The 24,169-nt window shown below is 42.3% G+C and overlaps 1 protein-coding gene across 4 annotated transcripts in view; it reads left to right on the plus strand.

Moving 5' to 3' along the window:
* GPBP1 (GC-rich promoter binding protein 1) overlaps nucleotides 1-24,169 on the plus strand; it is a 37,070-nt gene that overhangs the window by 7,628 nt on the left and 5,273 nt on the right. For 2 of the 4 annotated variants that reach the window (XM_081317498.1, XM_081317499.1), the window contains exons 4-10: nucleotides 15,723-15,839; nucleotides 17,016-17,139; nucleotides 17,580-17,803; nucleotides 18,716-18,782; nucleotides 20,151-20,338; nucleotides 21,605-21,745; nucleotides 21,875-22,033. In XM_081317498.1, the coding sequence (XP_081173624.1) occupies nucleotides 15,777-15,839; nucleotides 17,016-17,139; nucleotides 17,580-17,803; nucleotides 18,716-18,782; nucleotides 20,151-20,338; nucleotides 21,605-21,745; nucleotides 21,875-22,033 (966 nt within the window). In that variant the 5' untranslated portion in view covers nucleotides 15,723-15,776. Of the gene's footprint in view, nucleotides 1-13,909; nucleotides 13,928-15,722; nucleotides 15,840-17,015; nucleotides 17,140-17,579; nucleotides 17,828-18,715; nucleotides 18,783-20,150; nucleotides 20,339-21,604; nucleotides 21,746-21,874; nucleotides 22,034-24,169 lie in introns of those variants that run through there. The other 2 variants (XM_081317500.1, XM_081317501.1) reach the window with 2 other exon arrangements.

Raw genomic sequence — 24,169 nt, forward strand, 5'->3', positions numbered from 1 at the left:
ATATACTCCTAATATTCAACTTACTTTCTGGAGAATGTTTGTTAAATAATATTTAGTAATGTATTACTTAACCGAGATGGCTTAGTGGTTAAAGAAGCTGAGCTTATCAGCTGCTGACAACCTGGATTCAAGACCCAAGCTCTGTGCAATAGGATGAGCTGTTACTTGCCTCAGCTCCTGCTCACCTAGCAGTTCGAAAACATACAAATGCAAGTAGATTAATAGGTACAACTTCGGTGGGAAGGTAATAGTGTTCTGTACATTTTTGGCATACAGCCACATGACCATGAAAATTGTCTTCGAACAATGCTGACTCCCTCAACCAAGAAATGGAGATGAGCACCATGCCCTGGAGTCGGTCATGACTGACAGGGAGTCCTTTACCTATGTGATGTGCACATATCATTGTTGGAAGCACCAAAATGTTTGGATTATTTTTCTGGAGTGTGCTGATTTGGTTATCTTTTGGGGGGTTCCAATAATTAAATAATAAATATTCTTGGGCAAAGCAGTGTACAGATAGTTCTTGGTTAACAGTTCATTCAGTGACCATTTAAAGCAGGGGTGTCAAACTCAATTTCATTGAGGGCCGCATCAGCATTGCGGTTGCCCTCAGGGGGCCAGGGTGGGTGTGGCCTACTGGGTGGGTGTGGCTAGAGTACATACGGTCTATTGGGTGGGCGTGGCCAGCTCTACATCGTTCGCATCAAGCGTGCCTATGGGGGCCTGGGCAGGAGTGGGACAGATCTGAGGGTCTCTGGCAGAAGGAGGGTCTCTGGGCCAGGGCCAAGGCAGTGGGGGCCGTTCCCTCACTTTTTCCAGGATGGCTTCGCAGGCCACATGAAACCACTTCGTGGGCCGGATCCGGCCCCCGGGCCTTGTGTTTGACATGTCTGATTTAAAGTTACAGTGGTGCCGAACAAATGGTAGTTATGCCTGGTCTATGAAGTTATGGCTGTTGCAACACTCCTGCAGTCACACAATCAACATTTGGGTGCTGTGCAGCCCACTTGCATTTATGATTGCAAAGGCGCTTCCACTCCCCTCACCCACCTATCTCTTCCCCATATTTGATCTTTTGGCTACCCTGTGCTCCACTTGTCCTCCTGCACAGCTGGCCTTGCTCCCAGTTGACCTTTGTCACTCTCTTGCCCGGCCTGGTCCTTCATGAGGCAAACTATTATGATATAATGGTTGCAAGAATCTACTTACTGTAGGCATTAAGAAAATAATGGATTTATTAAGCATAATTTATCTAGATATATTTTTAGATTGTACAAAGCATTGTACCTTTCTTCAATTTTATATCCACAAGAATACTGTGATGTACAGTGGATAAGACATAATACTTTTCTTAAAGTGGTACAGAATGAGTTTCTGTGCTGAATTTGAACTTGAAAGGGTCTTTATTGGTCGTCTTTGGAGAGGTAGTTTGGTCTAGTGGTTAAGGTAACAGGCTAGAAAGTAGGAGATTGTGAATTCTACTCCTGCCTTAGCCATGAAAGCCAGCTGGGTGACTTTGGCCCAGTCACTCACTCTCAGCCCAATCCACATCACAGGTTTGTTGGGGGGGATGATAGGATAAAGGTGTGTTGGATATGTTTGCTGCCTTGAGTCATTTGTGAAAATAGTAAGGCAGGATGCAAATAAATAATCACCATAATTACTGCATTAAACAGTGATAGTTTTTTAATCCCATAGGCTGGCAAGCTATATGAGAGGAGCAGCTATTCTTGCTGAGTGCTTTGCAGGAATGGCTGTGTAACTAGTCTGTCCAACTATTATGCAAAGATGCCATCTGTATCTGAAGGAGGGATGCCTTGGCTAGGAAGATGCTGGCTCACTTGGAGAGGAAAGTGTGGATACTAACATCCTAGTGATGAATCAGAGAGGAAGATACATTGGGAGATGGATGGTGGGCCGCTTTCAGGGAAGACAGTCTTGGTGTCTTAAATTGATTTGTGTTCCAGCCTACTAGATTTCCCCAATGTCTGGTTATCAGACCCCCTGTCTTGCTGTTTAATGCCTGGTTGGTGTGTATTAAAATTCACCTCATGTAGCAGTTAATAATGGAATAGAAATGGTGCATATAACTGAAGCATGGCTGGATATGGAAAAGAGATTCTCCTTTTGGACATAGCCCAGCCAGGTGTGGCAGTATATTGATGTGACCACATGATGTGGATAAGTCATATTATCCTTACGATCTGGTAATTCTGTGAATATTTGAAAATTTTCAGTGGCTGCTACTTACTACAGGAAAGATGGATTTGATTTGTATATCTCAGGCATTATTGATCATACTGGATTTCAGAAGGAACACTGGGAACTTTTGGGGGCTTTGATAAACAATTTATCAGAGGCTTTAGTTGCTGTTTGGTATGCGAGGACAATTGTAGTCTTGGATTGCATCTCTGCAACCCCTTCCTGACATTTTTGTTGGTAAACAAGGCAGTTGTTAAGTGGGTTTTGCCCTTTTTATGACATTTTTTTACCACAGTTGTTAAATGAATCACTACAGTTAATTAAGTGAATCACACAGTTAAGTGAATCCAACTCCCCTCCCCCAATTGACTTTGCTTGTGGGAAGCCAGTTGGGAAAGTTAGAAATGGTGAACACATGACCAAGGGTTGGTGCAACTGTCATAAATACATACTGGTTGCCAAGTGCCTGAATTTTGATCATGTGACCATGGAGATTCTGCAACGGATTTATTTTTTTTGATGATAATAACTTTATTGTCACTTTGAATGTACACCAATCGGCATACATCAAAATGAAATTTCGTTGCATATAGCTCTCAAAGGGTCACCACCTCCGATATATACTTCTTGTTCGTGGCCCGCTCAAATTTCACATTGTCCATTTTAGTCTCTAGTGTTGTGACTCAGGGCCAGCCTGTGGGTCCGACAGCCGGCTCTGATGTATCGGATGACTCTGAGGGGGAGGAGGGAAACGAACCGGCTGATGATGGTTTGGAGGAGGGAAACGAACCGGCTGATGATGGTTTGGAGGCTTTGCAGAGTCCTCAGCCGGGGACCTCTTCTCAGCTGCGTGAGCCCGAGAGTGCGGAGGAAGATGACCCACAGCTGGCCCTGTTCAAGGACGCCCGACGCAGGAGGCAGTCAAGCAGGAACAAACAAAGAAAGGCTGCAGGACTCCTCGGGAGGAGGCACAGGGAGACCACGCCCTGAGCTCTCTATAAAAGGAGTGTTTGGGGAGGGGCTGGTTGCTGAAAGCAACTTTTCCGCTTGAGAAGACAAGCTCTAGTGTTTTTGTTAACTGCGTAATTAAATCTTGGCAGAAGCCTTTTAGCCTTGGACGCTTTCCAGTCTCTTCTTTTCGAATAGGGGTTGCGAGAAGAGGGCTGGTTCAGAACAGTTTGCTTTCAGCCACCCACCCCTTATTACTTCGATGGAGCAGCTTCTTGCCGAGAATGCCCAGCTCAACCAGCAACTCACCTTGCTGGCCACTCAGGTGGCACAACTGCAGGCTCAGGTACATGCTGCCCCCCCACCCAGGAGGAAATGTCAGATAGCTATGCCGGATAAATTTGCTGGTAAACCAGAACTGTTTCCTGCCTTCCTGGGACAATGCCAGCTTTATATCAGCGTGAGAGCAGCTGATTTCCCCACTGACCGAGATAAGGTGGGATTCGTGTTGAGCCTTCTGTCGGGAGATGCAGCTCGTTGGGGCACGCCTCTGTTGGCACAGCCTAGCCCTTTGTTGGATAACTTTGGGGGGTTTTGTGACCATATGCGCCTCATGTACGAGGACCCGATTAAGGCGCAGACTGCCACCCGACGCCTGAAAGCTTTGAGGCAGGGTCAGCGCCCTCTACAGGCCTATATCAGCGATTTCCAGCTGCTTAGCCAGGATTCCGCCTGGAATGAGGCTGCGCTCGTGGATGCCTTTCAGGATGGCTTGTCAGAGGAGATGTTGGATGAGCTGGCCCGCGTGGACATTCCCTCAGACCTGAATGGGCTGATCCATCTTTGTCTGCGGATCGATGCCCGGCTGCAGCAGCGTAAGAGTCGCCGTGCCACCCCACAGACCCCTGCCGCCCCTGTTGTGCGTGAGCCCCCAGTCCAGAGGGAGGAGCCAATGGAGCTGGGTGCCGCCAGGTCCCGTCTATCGGTGACGGAAATGGACAGACGACGATCGGAGGGGTTGTGTTTTTACTGTGGGGACCCTGGACATTTGGCTGCTTCTTGCCCGAAGAAGCGTCAGCGGGCGTCAGTGACCAAGCCGGCCCTGAGAAAGTCCCCTGCTTTGCTGTCGGGAAACGGCCCGAGCCCGATCTAGACGGTGTGAACGATCGGGCGAACCACAACGGCCACGCCGAGCGACGCCGTTCCGACGGTGCCTGTGAACCTCCACGGCATTTGATTTTGGAGGCACGACTGATCCTTCCTGGCAAGCCAGAGGGGATTCCGGTCCATGCCTTAATTGACTCTGGGGCTACCACTAACTTTATGGATTCGGCCTTTGTGGCCAAATGGGCTGTTCCCCAGTGTCCAGTGGATCCGCCCATGCTTGTGGAGACCATCGATGGTCGAGTGCTCCTGTCCGGGCCTATTACGGCCGCCACGCAACCCGTGTGTATGGCCATCAGTACCCATGTGGAGGCCATTCAGTTCTACGTCACTTCGGAACTGCACTTCCCCGTGGTCTTGGGACTGGCGTGGCTCCGGGCGCATGATCCACAGATCTATTGGTCTCAGAACTTGGTCACCTTCCCAAGTTTGCAGTGCGTGGACCACACCCGCCATATCTGTGCCGGCCAGGTGGAGGGTTCCCCAGGGGTTTCCTTGCCTCCCGAACTGTCCGACTTTGCTGACGTGTTCAGTGAGTCAGAGGCGGACCAATTACCCCCGCACAGGCCCTACGACTGCTCCATTGACCTAGTCCCTGATGCGCCTCTCCCAGTGGGGCGTTTGTACTCCATGTCGGAGCCCGAGTTGGCTGCATTGCGGGACTTCCTGACAAAGAACTTGGCTCGTGGTTTCATCCGGCCCTCGTCCTCGCCAGTGTCTGCGCCCGTGCTCTTCGTCAAAAAGAAGTCGGGCGAGTTACGACTTTGCTGTGACTACCGGAAACTCAATGCCATCACGGTGCGTAACCGCTACCCGCTGCCCCTCATCCCCGAGCTCTTGGACCGACTCCGGGAGGCTAAGATCTTCACGAAACTGGACCTGCGTGGAGCTTACAACCTCGTCAGGGTTCGGCCGGGTGATGAGTGGAAGACGGCGTTTGGTACTCGCTATGGACATTTCGAGTACACGGTGATGCCGTTTGGCCTGACCAACGCCCCCGCTGTGTTTCAGCATTTTATGAACGACATCTTTCGGGATCTGTTGGACCAGTTTGTTGTGATTTACCTGGACGACATCCTGATTTACTCCCCGTCGCGTGAAGTGCATCATCAGCATCTCCGTCAGGTCCTGCAGCGCCTCCGGAAACATCGGCTGTTTGCCAAGTTGGAGAAGTGCCAGTTCTACCAGGTGACCATTGATTTCTTGGGCCACCGCATTTCTCCTGAGGGCATCGCCATGGAACCGAGTAAAGTTGAGTCGTTGCAGAGTTGGCAACCCCCGCGTCGCGTGAAGGATGTTCAGCGACTTCTTGGATTTGCCAACTACTATCGGACATTCATCCCTGGCTTTGCTGCCTTGACAGCCCCCCTCACCCGGCTCCTGCAGAAGAAGACTCGGTTCCAGTGGAACGCCCCCGAACAACAGGCGTTCCAAGCTTTGAAGGACGCCTTCATGAAGGAGCCCATCTTGAAGCATCCTGACCCGCAACGGCCGTTTGTCGTGGAGGCGGACGCCTCCGACATTGCCATTGGGGCCGTGTTACTCCAGGCAGCGACGCCCAACGGTACCCATTTCCCTTGCGCGTATCACTCTCGGAAATTGAACCCCTCGGAGCGCAACTATACCATCTGGGAGAAGGAGCTGCTGGCCATCAAGGCGGCGTTCGAGGCTTGGAGGCATCATCTGGAGGGGGCGCGGCATCAGATCGAGGTCCGGACAGACCACAAGAATCTGGAAAGCCTGCAGACCGCTCGGAATTTGAACCAACGCCAGATCCGGTGGTCCCTCTTCTTTGCGAGGTTTGACTTCCGGGTGCGGTACATACCAAGCGGGCACAACCAGAGAGCGGATGCTCTGTCCAGGAAGCCCGAGTACACCCGAGTGGAAGACAAGCTTCCGCCCAGGACAGTGATCCCCGTCGAGTCTTTTGCTGCGGTGCGGGAGCCGGTGGATATACGGGCTCGGATCCGGGAGGCGCAGCAGCAGGAGGCGTGGGTGGCTCAGCGGAAGGAAGAGGTGGGGCCAGATTCGCCTTGGTCGGTCACGGATGGACTCCTGTATTATCGTGACCGGCTCTATGTTCCAGGAGGGCCACTCAGGGGACTCGTCCTCAGCCAATGTCATGATAACCCGGCTGCGGGGCATTTTGGCCTGTTCAAGACTCTGAACCTGGTCTCCCGTACCTTCTGGTGGCCCCGAGTCCGACACGATGTCCAGTCTTATGTCACCTCCTGCGTCCCATGCAGGCAGGCCAAGTCAGCGACAGGGGCCCCGCCTGGTTTACTGCAGCCTTTGCCAACGCCCAAGAGACCCTGGGGGGCTGTGTCCATGGACTTTCTGACGGATCTACCCCCATCCTCCGGCTTCACGACAGTGTTTGTGGTGGTGGACATGTTGACCAAGATGGCGCACTTCATCCCCTGTCGCGGCTTACCGTCAGCTCGCGCCACTAGTCGCATGTTCATCCAACAGGTGTTCCGGCTGCACGGCCTTCCCGATAGAGTCGTCTCCGATAGGGGGGCCCAGTTTACAGCCCGCTTCTGGCAGGAGTTGATGCGGGCGTTGGACATTAAGGTTTGCCTCTCGTCCGCGCATCATCCTCAGACCGACGGGGGTACCGAGAAGGTCATCGGCATCTTAGAGCAGTATCTGCGCTGCTACGTTAACCTGCAGCAGGACAATTGGGTGGACTACTTGGCCATAGCCGAGTTTGCCTTTAACAACTCGCAGCACACCTCCACGCAGATGACACCGTTCTTGGCCAACGTGGGTTATCACCCCCGGTTTTTCCCCCTTTCTCCCGTGGACTCACCGGAGCCGGCAGCGAACGAATTCATGGCGGAGTTACAGGCAATCCATCGGTTGGTGCAACGGCAGCTGGAGAAGGCCAAGGCCGACTACAAGAGGTTCGCCGATCGGTCGAGAAGGGATACGCCTCCACTATCGGTGGGGGATCGGGTCTGGCTGTCCACCAGGAACCTGCCATCCACTCGGCCGGCGAGGAAGCTGGACCACCGTTACCTTGGACCGTTCCCAGTCGAGGCCGTCATCAACCCGGTCGCCTATCGTTTAACTCTGCCACGTTCCCTGCGCGTGCACCCCGTCTTCCATCGGTCCTTGCTGGTCCCCGAACGACCGGCCTGTCCACTTCGCCAGGCGGAACCTCCACCATCAGGAACTCGTGATGGAGGCAGCACCCCCGAGTACGAGGTCGCCAGCATCAGGGATTCCCGCTGGCTGAAAGGTCGCTTCCAGTACCTGATCGAGTGGAAAGGGTACGGGCCGGAGGACTTCACATGGGAAGACGCGACCGCCGTTCATGCCCCTGCATTGGTGACTGCTTTTCACGAACAGTTTCCATCCCGACCGCATCCGGATCGGCAGACCCGGGGGAAGGGCCCTGCGGTGCGGGATAGTGTTGTGACTCAGGGCCAGCCTGTGGGTCCGACAGCCGGCTCTGATGTATCGGATGACTCTGAGGGGGAGGAGGGAAACGAACCGGCTGATGATGGTTTGGAGGAGGGAAACGAACCGGCTGATGATGGTTTGGAGGCTTTGCAGAGTCCTCAGCCGGGGACCTCTTCTCAGCTGCGTGAGCCCGAGAGTGCGGAGGAAGATGACCCACAGCTGGCCCTGTTCAAGGACGCCCGACGCAGGAGGCAGTCAAGCAGGAACAAACAAAGAAAGGCTGCAGGACTCCTCGGGAGGAGGCACAGGGAGACCACGCCCTGAGCTCTCTATAAAAGGAGTGTTTGGGGAGGGGCTGGTTGCTGAAAGCAACTTTTCCGCTTGAGAAGACAAGCTCTAGTGTTTTTGTTAACTGCGTAATTAAATCTTGGCAGAAGCCTTTTAGCCTTGGACGCTTTCCAGTCTCTTCTTTTCGAATAGGGGTTGCGAGAAGAGGGCTGGTTCAGAACATCTAGGGAGTGAACGATGGCACACAGAACAGATGGAAATGGGGCTCCATGTGGATTAGCCCTCAAATTCGCTTGTATTCTGACAACCTCGCCTTCTTTCCTTTTTCTCTTCCACCTTTTCCTTAAAGAGGCCTTGCTTCTTTTTGCCCCTGGAGCACGCTGCTGCTGCCGCCACCAACTCCTCCAAAAGCCTCTCTCTCTTCCTCTAGGCCTGCCGACAGCCTCATCCAGTTCCTTTGCTCCATAAGCTTCCATTTGTGTGGAAACTCGTCATAAATTACTTTCTTCAGTGTTGTAATTTTGAACGGACACTAAACAAATGGTTGTAAGTTGAGAGCTACCAGCACTATCCTTAGAGCACCATCTGATTTTTAAGAGGAGTCTGGACACAGAATGAGAGAAAAGGTGCCTAGATTGCACCTACAGGAAAGCAAAGAGCAAATCTGACTTGAATACAGGTAAAAATGTTTATTAAGGATTACCTTGTGGTGTTAATAGTAGCAAAATGTTGTTTTTCTAGTCATTGCATCGGCATATAGCCTGCCAATGGCATGCTTAGGTTGACGTAGATCCTCTTGGGCAAGGGTCTCCAATAATACAGATTGCATGGACCCTTTTCATTCAGGATTCAGGCATAGTCATAGTATGGAGACAGCATTGATTTCCTTTGTAGATAACTTCTGGAACAGGGGTCCCCATTCTGAGGTCTGTAGACCGGCACTGGGCTGTGGCATACCAGCAACCGGGCCGAGTAAACAAGTGAAGCCCCATCTGCTGGATGCGGGCAGCACACGAAACCATGCCCCCTCTGGTCCGCAGAATAGTCTGTCTCCACAGAACTGGTCCCTGGTGCTCAAAAGGTTGGGGGCCTCTGTTCTAGAGGGCTTGGAATGGCTGTATAGCTCAGTATTGGCCTTCTTGGTTTCTAGGTGGTTTTTAAATATAATTGATGGTGGTATCTGGCTCATTTTCTTTTCATATTTTTTGGCAATGTTGTAAAACTCACCAATTCCGTATTATAATGAAACACAATTTTAATTGTCAATTCAATCTCCAGTATTTTTATTACATTGTGTTAAATTTTACTAAACTATATAATCTTCAGAGTATAGTGAGTTAACTTTAAACCGTAAATGTTAACTTCTATAAGGATATAATTCCTTTCTTGGAAAACCAGTTTACCAAATTTTGGGAATATGTTTTGATATCCAGAAGAACTGTACCTTAAAAGTAAATTAATGCGTAATTCAGTTCTGATTAGAAACCATTTCTGGACTTTATGTGCTTTCACCTTTTCTATATATGAGGTCTGTATTTTAACTACATGGGATATTCTAATGTGAATGGATTCTTAGTATTGAATCAATTTATTATAGCTTATAATTTTGGTCAATAAGTTATAATGCATTTACTATGGTTCCTAATATATATTCTTTGCTTAAAGTTTAATAATCCTAGTTTTTTAAAGTGATTTTTTTATAATTAATAAATAATTGAAGATATATTGGAGAACTGTAATCACCACGAAAATCTAGACCTTTGTTTAATTATTTGTATTTCACTATTTATAATTCGGTGTTCTCTGCTCTTAAGTCCTTTTCATCACGCCATTTGATGGGACCCAGGAAGCAGGCATGATGGCACTTTTCCTTGTGGAAGAGCCCCTCCCCGATTTGTAAGAATCTTGAACTGTCTGTTTTCTCAGTCATTGGTGGAAAGGAACGCAGTAATATACTGGTTAACTGTTTACAATTTGCTATTATGCTTTGCTTAGTTTTTAATAATTTTATTCATACTGAAATCAGTTCTTTTTATTAGATTTGGCCTGCGTGCTAATCTTTTTTCAGTTAGCATCAAGGTAGGTCAAAAGCTGAACATGAATTTGCAGTTCTAACACAATTAGAACAGGTTCCAGATCATGGAATATAGTATAATATTTATATTCCAGTGGTAGTTAGAATATATCCACATTCAATTCTAGCTGCTATATTTTTAGAAAAATAATTTATTTTGCTCTTCATAACCATGTAGATCAATCTTTTATAATCACAGGGCCAGGATTGGCCTTTGATTAATGCACTGGTAGCTATGTTTCAATAAGTTAATAGGGTCATTGCAAAACTAAAGTTTGATTCAATTAAATTTTAAATTAAATGCTGTTAATAGTCACTTATATGTTATTAGTTGCAAAGTCGTGTCCGACCCATCGCGACCCCATGGACAACGTTCCTCTAGGCCAGGGGTCAGCAACCTGAAACAGTGAAAGAGTCACTCGGAACTGGTTCCCTCACAAAAGGAAAAACTGGGAGCTGCAAAAAATGTGTGCACCTGCGTGTACATGCGCGCATGCGCAGAACAGGGTTTGACTGAAGAGTGGAGCCAAGGCGAGATATGCACCTACCCTGCATATTTGAATTGGTTGGTTGAACTTTCTGAGTCCCACTTTTTTTTTTTTGGACTGCACATGGCAAAGGACTGGGAGCTGCAGGAGACGGCTGAAAGAGCCGCATGCAGCTCCGGAGCCGTGGGTTGCATACCTGTGCTCTAGGCCTTCCTGTCCTCTACCATCTTCTGGAGTCCATTTAAGCTCACGCCTACTGCTTCAGTGACTCCATCCAGCCACCTCATTCTCTGTCGTCCCCTCCTTCTATTGCCCTCAACCTTTCCCAGCATTAGGCTCTTCTCCAGTGAGTGCTTCCTTCTCATTAGGTGGCCAAAGTATTTGAGTTTCAGCTTCAGGATCTGGCCTTCTAAAGAGCAGTCAGGGGTGATCTCCTCTAGGACTGACCGGTTTGATCGCCTTGCAGTCCAAGGGACTCGCAGGAGTCTTCTCCAGCACCATAGCTCAAAGGCCTCAATTCTTTGATGCTCAGCCTTTCTTACGGTCCAACTTTCACTGCGATACATTGCAACTGGGAAAATCATGACCTTGACTATACGCACTTTTGTTGGCAGGGTGATGTCTCTGCTTTTTAGTATGCTGTCTAGATTTGCCATAGGTTTCCTCCCGAGGAGCAAGCATCTTTTAATTTCTTGGCTGCAGTCCCCATCTGCGGTGATCTTCTATTTGTCAGGAACTGAGAGGGCCAGATGCCATGATCTTGGTTTTCTTAATGTCATTTATATGTAATAAAGTGTTTTTACCTCTGGCTCATAAAAAACATCTTGGTAGCATCTTTTGAAGGAACTCAAAAGTGTGAGAATTTTTGTACCAATTAACAAGATTGTTAATAAAGATGGGGAGAAACTAGAGTTGGCTTTATGGGGCATGGTTGAAAGAACTCTTTGTCTTTAATCTGGTTAAGAAAAGTTTAATGTAATGTACAAGGTAATGCTTTTAAAAAGACTTGTGCATAAGATGGACAATAACAAAAGAGCAAAAGCAAAATAGTTATAGAGTTAACTTCAGAAACTTTTTGCTAGTCACAGGAAACCATATCAGAAAATATTGGAAGAAACTTCATTATCTAAGAAAAGGGAAAATAATAAAAACAATGTATGGTTTGCCAAACACACAGTATTGTAAAAATTAAATTATTTGGCTCTAATTTAACACTGAGGTTACCTGTTCAAGAAATATAAAGCTAATGATGTGATGGACTTGATAATACTAACTTTCTCCACTACTTGAGAATTTCTGGCAACATTTTAATTTTTTTTTACAACTTTAAGTCTTTTTAGACGCTGTCTTCTAGATATCCCACCAGCTAACAGATTAATAGCAAGAAGGGGATCTCTTTTGTAAAACATTTCCATGGCACCAACATTATTACCTTTTTGGTCCCAAGTGAAGCTGTTTTTCCCCCACGTGTTTAATACATTGCTATTTTTAAGTCTTTTTTTAATCTTAATTTATCTGCTGATAGTTTGTAAAAAAGTAAAATAAAAATGGACATCCATGTACAGATAAAAATGTGGCTTACAGAACAAAGTTCCATGAATAACTGCCCCTAATCCTAATCTACAAACATATATAATTTGTATGTGTTAATGTCTTCATGTCTTCAGTGCAATAGTTCTTCAAAATTACAATACCTGATTTTTTAACACTACAGATAATAGGAATCATAATCTAATAGTTGCATTAATTCAGAGTATGGAAACATTCTTAATCGTGTGATGGTATGTTACCAATCTTAGAGACATTCTAGTCTGAAAATGAGATAAATTTCTCTGTAAAGGTAACTTTCTCCATATGGATGTAGTATATTTTCTGTTTAGTTAAATTATCTTTATAGCATATACTTTTGAGTTGTTCAGGATACATGGCATTTGCAGGACACTCCCTTAGGAGTTCAGAGATGAAATCTGCTTAGCTTGAGTGGCAAAACTCCACTATGTGAATTTAGATAATTCTTAGCATTATCTAATGCAGGGGTCCCCAACCTGTGGTCTGCAGCCCGGGACAGGGCTGTGGGCTCTTGGCCAGTGGGCCATGGAAACGGCTAGCCAATGTGCGCACGCATGGGCGCGCATTCCCCCTCACTTGTGCTAGCACCCACGGCTTTGCGCATGCATCTGGGCACAAACGGGAATGCTAGCATGGGGTGTGTGTATGGGGCCCATTTGCGTATGTGTGAGTGGGCTACTAGCTGCCATGGGGTGCATGGCTGTTCACGCATGCGCATGGCACCAGCGCATGCCGCATGTGTGAATGGGGCTGCTAGTGCCGCGCCAGTGTGCATGGCCCCGTGCACTGCATGCACACCAATTTTGAAGCTGCTGTCCTTCCCTCCGGACCTCAAGCCCAGAAGTTACTTTTGTTTTTACTTAGAAACCGCTTCTGAACTTTGTGCTTGAGGTGGAAAAAAATTGAAAATTTGATTTTAGGTTTTAGATAGATTTGTTGTTATAGAAATGGCTAGTTAATACTATTATGTAAAAGTTAAAAGTTGAGGTTTGATGTTATTGTCATTCTACTGCACAAAAGGGAGTTGGAAGTCAATACATTATCTAAATGCTAAGATAATTTATATGAAGTCCCTGGTTTACAGTAATAGTTTATAGGGAGCCATTTTTAAAAAAATATATAAATGGATGTAAAACTTTTTGCCATATATGATTCACTTAATAAATATGATTGTGTTGCTTCTACGATGGGGGTGGGGGGTTTATGGTTTTTATATTGTGGGGTTTTGATGAAAGCCACCCAGAGTTACCTGTGTGTGAGTTGGGCAGTCTTAGAAATTTGTTTAATAAATAAAAAATGTAGCACTATTTGTAGAAAAAACACTCCTTGGCTTTTTCAATATGTGGAATCCAAATCAACCTGATGTATAAAATCTCCATCAGCTACTGATTTTGAACGTTGAGCATATTCCTGCAGTTTCTGTTAATTGTTCTTGGTAAACAGTTGCTTCATTTTTCCAGAGCTTTTTAAAGGGCTTTGTGGGAAATCTCTTTTCTGCTAAGACTTGCCCCTTCATGGATGGAGTCATGCCCCTTGGGGCTAACCAAACCATTCTGTGCATGGAGAAAAGAACATTTTTTTTTGTTCACAGATAGAAAAGCAGAAGTGATCTGCCATTAAAGAGAATTCCTCTCTTTCACCATGCTCAGGTCACTGAATCGGAAGGGGAGTTTGCTGGACAGAATTCCCCTCCTCCCTGCCAGAAAAGAAAAACCACTTTAATTCCAAATCGTTGCACCGTTAGATATTACAAAGGTTGCGAGAGAAAATGAAAACCAATTTGGTACTGACCACACATTTATTTCATGGTTATTTCTGAACACTGCTAAAATTCTAAAAAGTTGTTAGTCAAAATATTGGCTCTTTATGTTTTTGTGTGGAATTATGAATAGGGGTGATGTACTTAGACAGCTTTGGAGATCATTCCATTAGTTTCCCCTAACATAATATTAGAAATTCAGCACATTGTTGGAAAAAAAAAACACTATTCTGTGTTCTCTAACTTGGGAGCAACATATACCTAGTTGGGGAGTTGGCATGTCAACCAGAATTTTGTAGTGTGTTTTTGCCTTTCTGTTTATGTTCAGCAAGCATAGAGCTGAAAGAAATAACATGCTTTTGCCAATTGTTAGGGCAAGGAGAAAACTTGTTCTCATTTTGCAGCTTCAGTATTGATTGCCAGAGCTTGTAAACAAAACTGACAAGCTGGGGTTGTGAAGCAAATTATATACATTATCTTTAATAGAATTTTACCTATCCAATATCCTGCTTTGCAGTTTCTCTATTCATTCTTTTAAAATCATTTAACAATGTTTTATAATAGGCTGCTATCTTTTCAGCTTCGTTGGGAAATATTCTTGAGGAGGGGAAATCTCTTTCATGGTTGCCATAGATGTGTGTCAAATGAAGAACCAGTGCAGAAACAATAAAAACTGCTTAATGTTTCATGTCACTCTCTTATGTCTGCATTATTCTTGTCTATATTTCAATAAATAGGCATTGTAATATAAATAGTACTGGCATTTTCTATAGCAGAAAGAAGGGAAAGAAGGAAAAAGGAAAGAAAGGAAGGGAAAAAAGAAAGTTTGCTAGAAAGTGTTGCAGAATAAATATTGTGAATATGATTGGATCTATTTTGCATTTGGTGTGTATGCCTATGAAACTATTCTTACAGAAAACCTGGGGGCGAAAGCCCTAATAAGCAGGCATATTGCTATGCACATTGATTTGTGCTTTAGATTGTAAGCTGCCCTGAGTCTTTGGAGAAGGGCGGGATATAAATGGGATTAAAAAAAATCAGTGATGCATTTATTATATGAAATTATTTTTAAATTCTGTGATCAGAACCCTCAAGTTATGCCCCAGTTAAGGTATCTGTTGATTTCAACTCTTAGTATCTGTGGGCATAATTTTTTTTGTCAAAAATATGGAAATGATTTGATTATTATTTTTAGTTAAATTTATATATTTCATTTCCAGCAGGAATTCAAGATGGATATTTTTGTTTTTTCCTCACCCACTTTATAGTGCCAGGATTATCTTCTATTATATTAATTGTGAATGGCCTTTATTTATTAAATTTATTTGCTGCCCATCTCACCACAGGCTATGCAAATAATGTGGTCTCTACATGTTAATTCAAAATAAGTCTCATTAGTGAGGTGCAAATAATTGTACTGAGAATTTTTTTCCAGTTTTTAAAATCCTTCAGAATTGAAGATGTAAGCTTCTTCTCTGTTCCACTTGCATAGTGGGAGGTTCTGATTAAAGCATTTGTAAAGGAAACATTTTCACTTTCAAACATCATCTTAGGACACTAGTATAAAACTTTAATAAGATAAAATGTGAATTTTCATAATGTCACTTAAAATTGTTGACATTTAAAAATTCTTTGTTCAAAATATGAGATCTCTTTGTGCTGTCCATTAAGCATTCTTTCCAAATATGCAATTGAAAGCGTATTATGCATTTGTGTTCTTTAGCTGTATTTCTAGTTTTTTTTAAAAAAATCTGTTAAATTAATTGCCCCAAGATTAAAAGATGTCATATTTAAAAACTTACAACCTTTTTTTTAACAGGTATTGTCATGAGGTGTTGAAGCCTTGTTTCATTGATTGGGAGACTGGACCTAAATGGCGCAGCATGACTTTGCTCCAGCCTGGCTTAATTTTCCTACTCCACCACCACCATCAAAGGTTATTTGTGCTATTTATTAAATTACTAATGTAGGAAAATTTCCCTTTCCTTTTTTTTTCCAATGGTAGGCGCTACAGCATCCAGTATTGAGAGACTGAGTAAAGAAGGAATTTTAACCCAAATGTTTTGTACAATGTGGGAATTCTGCCCATCCTATTTTTTTAAAAAAAAATTCCCTAAGCTAAACAGCATAAAAACTGCAATTAAAATGTTTTGGTGTTTTTTCAAATACTTATCATTACAAATTTATTTGATACACATTTTGAAATAGGAATCTAGACTTGAATTCTTATTTTTTAATAACATCCGCTTTAATCACTACCTTGAATTTGGCTTCTTAGCATCAATTTCATGGTGAACTGTATTATAACTGAAATGTTTCATATTTATTGTTAATATTTCTTATAACTGGCAAATAAAAATGTTATTTTCAGTGCAAAATTTCACTGGGTATTGAGGAATATAAGAAATGAGGGAAATAAGTTGAAAGACAATTTACATTGTACTTTTTTAATTTTATGAATGCCATTTCTTTTTTGAGGTAAAATGTTACCTTGATTTTATTAACAAGATAGAATATATGTGTACTTGAATTCCTAGTATCAAGGTTTCCACACCTCACAATAGTCCAGAGATCTACAGCTTGAAACAGCTTAATAAATCAATAATACTAGCAGGAACTTTCTTTGATTGCAGTATCAAGATTAATAGAACACTAGCTCCACCATGTGCTGAAACGATAGATTGTATGTAGTACCAACAGTTTTAGAAAATTTGAATCATACCATATCCTTGATTGACTAAATGTTCTACAAAGGATTTAACCAGAAAAATCTAGGAAGAATGATGAGTGGCTTAGTTTTCTGTATAGGTTTCAGTGTGCATGCTCATAACTCTAGAAGACCTCCAAGGTCCCTTCCAACTCTGTTGTTCTGAATATATTTCAGAATATATTATTCTGTTGTTCTGAATATATTCTGAATGCATGTAGTATGTATAGTATAGCTTATCTTCTTTAATGTGAGAGTGCTTATATGATAAGGATGAGATTGCATTAGAGTACAGTATTTAGCTATTGAAACAAGATTACAGTCTTCATCAAATTTACATAATTGTGTGTTGATTAATTTGTACTGCTGATACAAACAGCATATAATTTTTGTTTTCATCTTTAGTCATCACTGAATTTTGAGAAACATTCCAGCACCTTTTCATGGTCAGAAAATCGTTATGAAGTTAATCGTAGACGGCATAACTCTTCTGATGGATTGGATCCTAGTTGTGGCCATTCAAATGGAGGTCTGTAATTTTTTGTCTTTGAATAAGATATCAAGATTTAAGTAGATTTATTTTGTAAATCATGTATTTTCAATTACAGTGGGTTTATACAGGTACTAAAAATTTGCTATATACGTTTTAATTTATATGAATAAAGAAATATTGTTAGCATAGTTCAGAATCCTCTGCAATACCTTAAAACCAGTAGATACATTATGCTTATTATATTAGGATTATACAAATGTCTTTATTGTTTCTTGCTCCTTTCTGGAAACTTATATGTTGTCATTGGAGAGATATATATTATCCAAAGGCTTAATTCATACAAATTAAGTAGAACCAGTTATTAACATGAACTAGTTTAAAATGTTCAGTTAACACGTTGCACTTACATTTCCTGTAATAAATTCTGTACAACATGGCATGTAATTTTGATTTTAATCTTTTAAATCTCACTCAAGGGCATTCAGGAAGAAAGGAAAGAAATGGTTGGCGTTCACAAGGCAGAAACGGAACAGAAAATTTAAACTATAGAGCAGGATATCATAACGGAAGTTCACGTGCTCGCACCAGGAGCTTTCAGTCTGGTAAAAGCCAAGGGTCACAGGAAAAAAAAGCATCTGAATGTGAGACTCTGAAAAAGACAGGCAAGGAAGAACCCAAACAATTTGAAGCTGAAGATTTTGTAAGTTTATCATAGTGCATTCAGGTACTTGCAGAAGGAATCTATTCAAAACATTTCATGAAATTACTGTTCATTTTTGATATTGGGAAGATATTACAGGTAGTCCTTGACTTATGACAGGTTGCTTAGTGACTATTCGAATTTATGACAGACTCCCCAAAAGCTGTTTACAATCTGGTTTCAAACTTAAAATGTTGGAGCACCCCCACAGTCATTCACTCCTATGACCGACTGCAGGGATACTGCAGTGCTCACCCCCACTCCCCCGCCATCCCACCCTGCTGGGTTCCTATAGCTACTCATCTACCCAAAAGAGACCAGTTGGCTGTAGCTGGGATGAATCAACTGGGGCTTGCAAGCCTCCTCCTTCCTTCCTATCCAGCAAGCAAGGAGTTTGCAAGCCTCCAGCTTTCTTCTTACCTAAGGACTTGCAGGACTCAGCCTGCTCCAGAACCCAGAAACACTCAACTTACCTTCTTGGTATTGTTTGAAGAAAGCTGTTCTTGGTGTAACTGCCTTTCTTTAAACATAAAGTGCCTTCCTTCTAAGAGAATTTAAAAAAATAATCTTGGAAGTTGTGTCTTGTCATCCAACCTCATTCTCAAGGAAATACTCTCCAATCGTAGCCATGTTACCATTAGACTAAGTGTTACTAAGTTCAGTGTGGTAGTCCCATCCTGTTCTCATACTTGATGTTTACCTTGCAGGCCAATATAAAATCAATTAGATTATATAGCTTTGCTATGGTTATACTTTCCACCTGACTAGTATGATTAGTTTACCGACTTCACTACCTCCTCTTACTGATTCAGAGTTCTTTGATAATGCTTCTTGCAATCTGGAAAATGAGATTTCTATAAGACAGTTTCTAATAGAACTTAAACTAATCAAGCTGTGGATTTGTTGTTTTAGCCATCCTTGAATCCTGAACATGAGAGAGAACCAAACCAGAATAAATCGTTAGCTGAAGGTGTTTGGGGTAAGAGCGTTAAGATTATTATTTTATATTATACAAACCATATTAACTAATTTCTCAGCATGTGCCTCTGAAGTAATATTTGTAACTTGGGATTTTGGATTGCAGTACTGTCTTATGTTTAAAGTAAACATTTCATTGTACTGGAGTAGATATGCATGTATGTGTGTATGCATGAGTATTTTAGGATTTACAGACTTTTACAGACTTCTTTCTTAGTACTTGGGAGCCTTTGAGAATGTTCTTAGGGGTTCTTTAAAAGTTAAATCTGAGGCTTTTTCTTTTTTGTCTCAATAACTGGTAATTTATCTTGCTGATTTTCCATAGTAATGTCTTTGAAGGCTTCATTTTGCTCAAAAAAAAGAAAAGAAAAGCTAGTATCTGTATGTGTGTATCACAAGTTGCCCGCTACCCAAATTTTTGGTATATCTTGCTTTTTCTAATAGTTCTTAATGTGCTATATATTAGCTAGTATATAAATGGTATTCATGCAGAATTAGGCTTGTGTGTGTTTGTCCTCCTTTGGCTGTTTATGTATTTGCATGCTAAGAGACAAGATTGATACTGAAAATAAATATGAGATTTGCAATAAAATGCAGCATTATATAATCACTACATCCTATTCTTCCTTATTTTGATTGCTTACAGTTTGCGGTGCAGGGCTGCTTTCCATGCTAATTCTCATTAATGGTTTGGATTTTTTTCTTTTGAATATTTCTGCACACTGGTTTTCAAGAGTGTTGAGATCTTCCTCTTGTTTCTGAGTAATCATTTTGATTCCTAATCTGTTGGGACATATTAATTGGAGGAAAATTATTAAGTTCTATGTTTTTAGACATAGCCGTTGCTGTGTCTAGGTCTAATCAAAGTGTATCAGTGAATGCAAATACCTTATGTAAAGTATTTCAACAACTTTATACATAAAGTAGTCCTCTATTTACAACCATTAATTTAATGACTGTTCAAAGTTACAACAGCATGACTGACCATTTTTCACATTTAAAATTGTTCCACTATCCCCATGGTCGCATAATCAAAAGTCAGGTGCTTGGCAGCTGGCATGTATTTATGACGGTTGCAGTGTCCTGGGCTAATGTGATCACCATTTGCTCTGACAAGTGAAGTCAATGGGGAAGTCAGATTCATTTAACAACTGTTTACTAACTTAACAACAGCAGTGATTCACTTAACAGCTATGGCAGGAAAGGTGGTAAAATGAGGCAAAACTGACTTAACTGTCTTGCTTAGCAATGGAATTTTTTTCCTCTCAGTTGTGATTGTATGTTGGGGACTATATGACCCTGACTACCGTATTTCTGATTTAAATGTAGCCATGATCTAGAATGACATATATTTTTTGTGTCTTTGTAGAATACCCTCTAAATCCTAAATCTAGATCTCCACGAATGCTGATTATTAAAAAAGGCAATACAAAAGATTTGCAGATATCTGGATTTCCTGTGGGAGGAAATATTCATTCATCACAACTGGTTGGGAATGGAACTGGCCTGAATGTCTACAAAGGTTTAGTTCCTAAGCCTATTATTCCACCAGCAAAGGTAAGATTTGAAAATATTGTATTTACTAAAAATAAAAAGCAGATAAAAACCCAACTTCTCCACCTTTTAAAAACAGCTGCCAATTCTATCACAGAGAAGAGGAGGGTTATTCTCATGTGGAAATCATTCTCACTTGCATGAACAGCAAAGAAGGGGAAAGGGGCAGAGTGGTGATGGAATGGAGAAACAGTGGTTATGCTAGAAAGGAAAAGTGGAGAACAAATCTGGGTGGAAAAATAACAGATGGATAAGAAAGGGAGCGAAGCTCTGCTTAAACATTACAAAATGCATTTAGTTCACCAGGCAAATGTCCCCTGTGCTCCTATGAGATGGCTAATTGTGATGCTAAGCTTCAAAGGAATCTGCTTTTCCATCTCTGTTACTGTATGGTAGGTTAGCCCTTGACTTATGACCATAACTGAGCCCACAATTTCAGTCATAAGTCTTGATGGTTGTAAAGCAGATTATCATGTGGCCAGACTTGATTTTATGACCAGTTTTGAGGCAATTGTTAAGCAAATGTGACAGTTGTTAAATGAATACACTGTTCACTATGGGTCAATTTTTGCCAGAAAATGGAAGTAAATGCCAATTTCTGGCAAAAACATGAAACAGTCCCATGATTATGGGTCACTGCAAATAGCTGTAAATGCGGGACAGTAGCTGAGTGCCCAGAATGCAGTGAAGTGACTATGGGGGAAAGGTAAAGGTTGGAACTTAAAATTTGGATTGTAAATCCCTTTTTGGGGGTCTGCTGTGATTTGAAATAGTTGCTAGGCAGCTGGACACAAGTTTAGGACCACCTCTAGTCATTTCTACCTTTGCCAATCCACTGGTTTTTCAACATGCCTTCTTGTTTTCCCGGTGAACGTAAGAAGACATCAAAATACATACTTCAAAAGCTCTGGGGGTGGTCCTGGGGGATATTTTCCTGTTGGAAAGTACAGTAAGGCCTGAAAAGTGGATACCTTAGGGACTTTTCTTGCAATGTTCATCTTTGTAACAGTACTGTAATATGAAATTGCATGTATTTATCAACGTAGTTTTACTCAAATGTGGACATTACAGGGATGTCTACAATTCATTGCTGGCTCTTCCTTTTATTTCTTCACAGTAAAGGGTCTTTCCCTTATCTTTGCTGTTTTAAAATACCAGTATATTATGTTGTTAAGGAAAATAAAAGTAAAGAACAGTTAAGTTATTGTTGGACACTAAGTTGTTTCTCAACTTGAGTTTAAAAATATTCTACTATTTTGATACGTTTAGATCACACAGTGGAAAAGCCAAACAAAAGAGAACAAAACTGGGCCTTCTTCATTTCCTCATGACTCTACATATGGTAGTGGAAATTTTAGTGCTTTAAAACCTATTGCCAAGCCTATTGGATCACAAAAGTCAGTGAAAGAGGTACTTTTTTTTTGTCAAAGTATGTGTCTATGACAATTTTGAAAAATTAAATGGAAGATCTGAAACAATCTATGCTACCTAAAAGGAACAGAATTTTTTTGCCACTCATTACATTTTTTTTCTCTTTAGTGTAATCGGTCAAATTCCTTATCTCCAGTTGATAAACTTGGCCAGCCTCGTTTAACCAAATTAACACGAACACGCACTGATAAGAAGAGTGAATTTTTGAAGATGTTAAAACGGGATCCAGTGGAAGAACATGATGAAAACTGTGTTGAGCAAGAGAAGGTACAGCAAGTTGTGTGGAGGATATGTTTGTTTTTCCATTACTTATTTTTCTGTCATCGCTAAGGAACTTAAATTCCTAATAGTGTTTGTTTATTGCTTTTTCACATAATAAAATGTTAAACCAGAATACAAACCAAAAAGAATAGCATAAATTATAAAAAAAACCTAGTTAAATGTTAGGGAATAAAAAGGCAATGTATGCATAATATCAGTAATCAGATATAAAACTTTATAGTTATAGTCCTTTGCACAACTTTGTGGTAGTGAGCCCAGTTGAACTTGTTGAGACTTCTGAATAAGTATGCATAGGATGTTTAGGATTTACATAATAATGGGTATGCATTAGTAGCATATATGTGATTTTGCTAAGTCAGTTAATCTAGCCTTTAGCCCAAGGACCCTTGGATTTTTTTAAGGTAGAATGTTGACAGCACGATGTGAGTATTCATAAGTGAAAAAAAGCAGCAGTACTACTTAATTTTGTCCTTTTTCTGTGCTGATAAGCATACTGCTAAGAAAGCTTATGTGTTTAGAGCAGGCATGTCAAACTTGTGATGCCACATGACGTCGCGCAATGTATCGCAACTTTTTCCCCATTGCCAGCAATGGGGTGGGCGCAATTTCGGTGTGAGTTTGACATGCCTGGTTTAGAGTTATTTTGTACATAAAAACAGTGAAAAATGTAGTAAAGAGAAACAAATGGAAAAATAAAAGTAAATAGGTTACACATGTGCTTGCTATGTTGCTGATCCTTCATATTTTTGTGATACTGTAAAGTTTTTTTTTAATGGGCTCCATTTTTTAAAAAGAAGGCTCCATTTGGTTATGTGGTTTATGGAGCCTCCTTAAAAAAAATACTCTGGAGTATCACCAGAATTGAACCTGTTGCAAAATAGGCGGAATTTCCCAGGAAGCTGACTGTGTAAGAGGGCCTAGTGCTTCTCTTAGCAGCTGACAAAACAGAAAAGTAAGTTGTGTAAGCTGTGCCCTGAAGCAGGCAAATCTTTGGATGGGGTGTCCTCTTCCTTGCCAAAGTTTGCAAACCCAGTGTGCTTTGTTTTTTATTTCTTTGCCAGACTTTCCAAACTCTGTTTGCCCTGATCTCCCTTTGCTTGCTGGATGGGAAAGGAAGTTGAAGGACTGTAAGAACCCCAGCGAGAAGCAGAACACAGGATGCCTTTGGGTGGGGATAGCATTGTGAGGACTGAGACAGGCAACCATTGCCCTGTGCAGGCTTCTCTGTCCCCAACTGAGGCACCCTGTTCTTCATTTAATGACTCTGTTTAATGTTTGCATCAGGAAGAGCATGGAATGGGGTCATTATGTGCAGCTGTTTCACTTAACAACTGTTGTGACATGCAGCCGTAATGGGGCAGGTTCTGTTACATTTGATTCTAAAGGACTACCTGTAACTTAGCTTTTGCTTATATGTGTAAAAAAAGATAAAACAATTATTAATTGCTTTGCTGTACATTCAGTATCAGGATTTTTATCAGAGAGCTCTTTGTAGAGAGATGTTACATTTACCTGCAAAGCGGGGAAGGTGCTTTTGACCTGGTATGGATCTGATTCATGGCATGGGTTCGGATTACTTACGGGAGCACCTGCTGCCGGCATCAACTTCCCTTCGTCCAGTGCGGTCCCACAGAGAGGGCCTCCTTAGGGTGCCGTCGGTCAAAGAGTGTCGACTGGCGACCCCCAGGGGGAGGGCGTTCTCTGTGGGCGTGCCAGACCTTTGGAACCGTTTACTGGTTGAGCTCCGGATGGCTCCCGACCTTTGCTCCTTCCGACGTGATCTAAAAACATACTTATCCGAACAAGCCGGCCTGGTCTGATGGGTTTGGGGTATTTTAATATTAATATTAATTGTATTATTCTTATTGTTATTGGGCTGCACTATTTAATTCCTTTTTAACTTTTGTATATTGTATTTTTATTGTATTTGCCCTGTACACCGCCCTGAGTCCTTCGGGAGAAGAGCGGTATAGAAATTTAATAATAATAATAATAATAATAATAATAACAACAACAACAACAACAACAACAACAACAATAATAATAATAATAATAATAATAATAATAAATATTTATTGAACACACATTTTCCTGGGACTGCAATTGTGCAAGACCAGGAAA

This window comes from Vipera berus, assembly GCF_964194415.1.
Source record: "Vipera berus genome assembly, chromosome: 2".
Taxonomy (NCBI): domain Eukaryota; kingdom Metazoa; phylum Chordata; class Lepidosauria; order Squamata; family Viperidae; genus Vipera; species Vipera berus.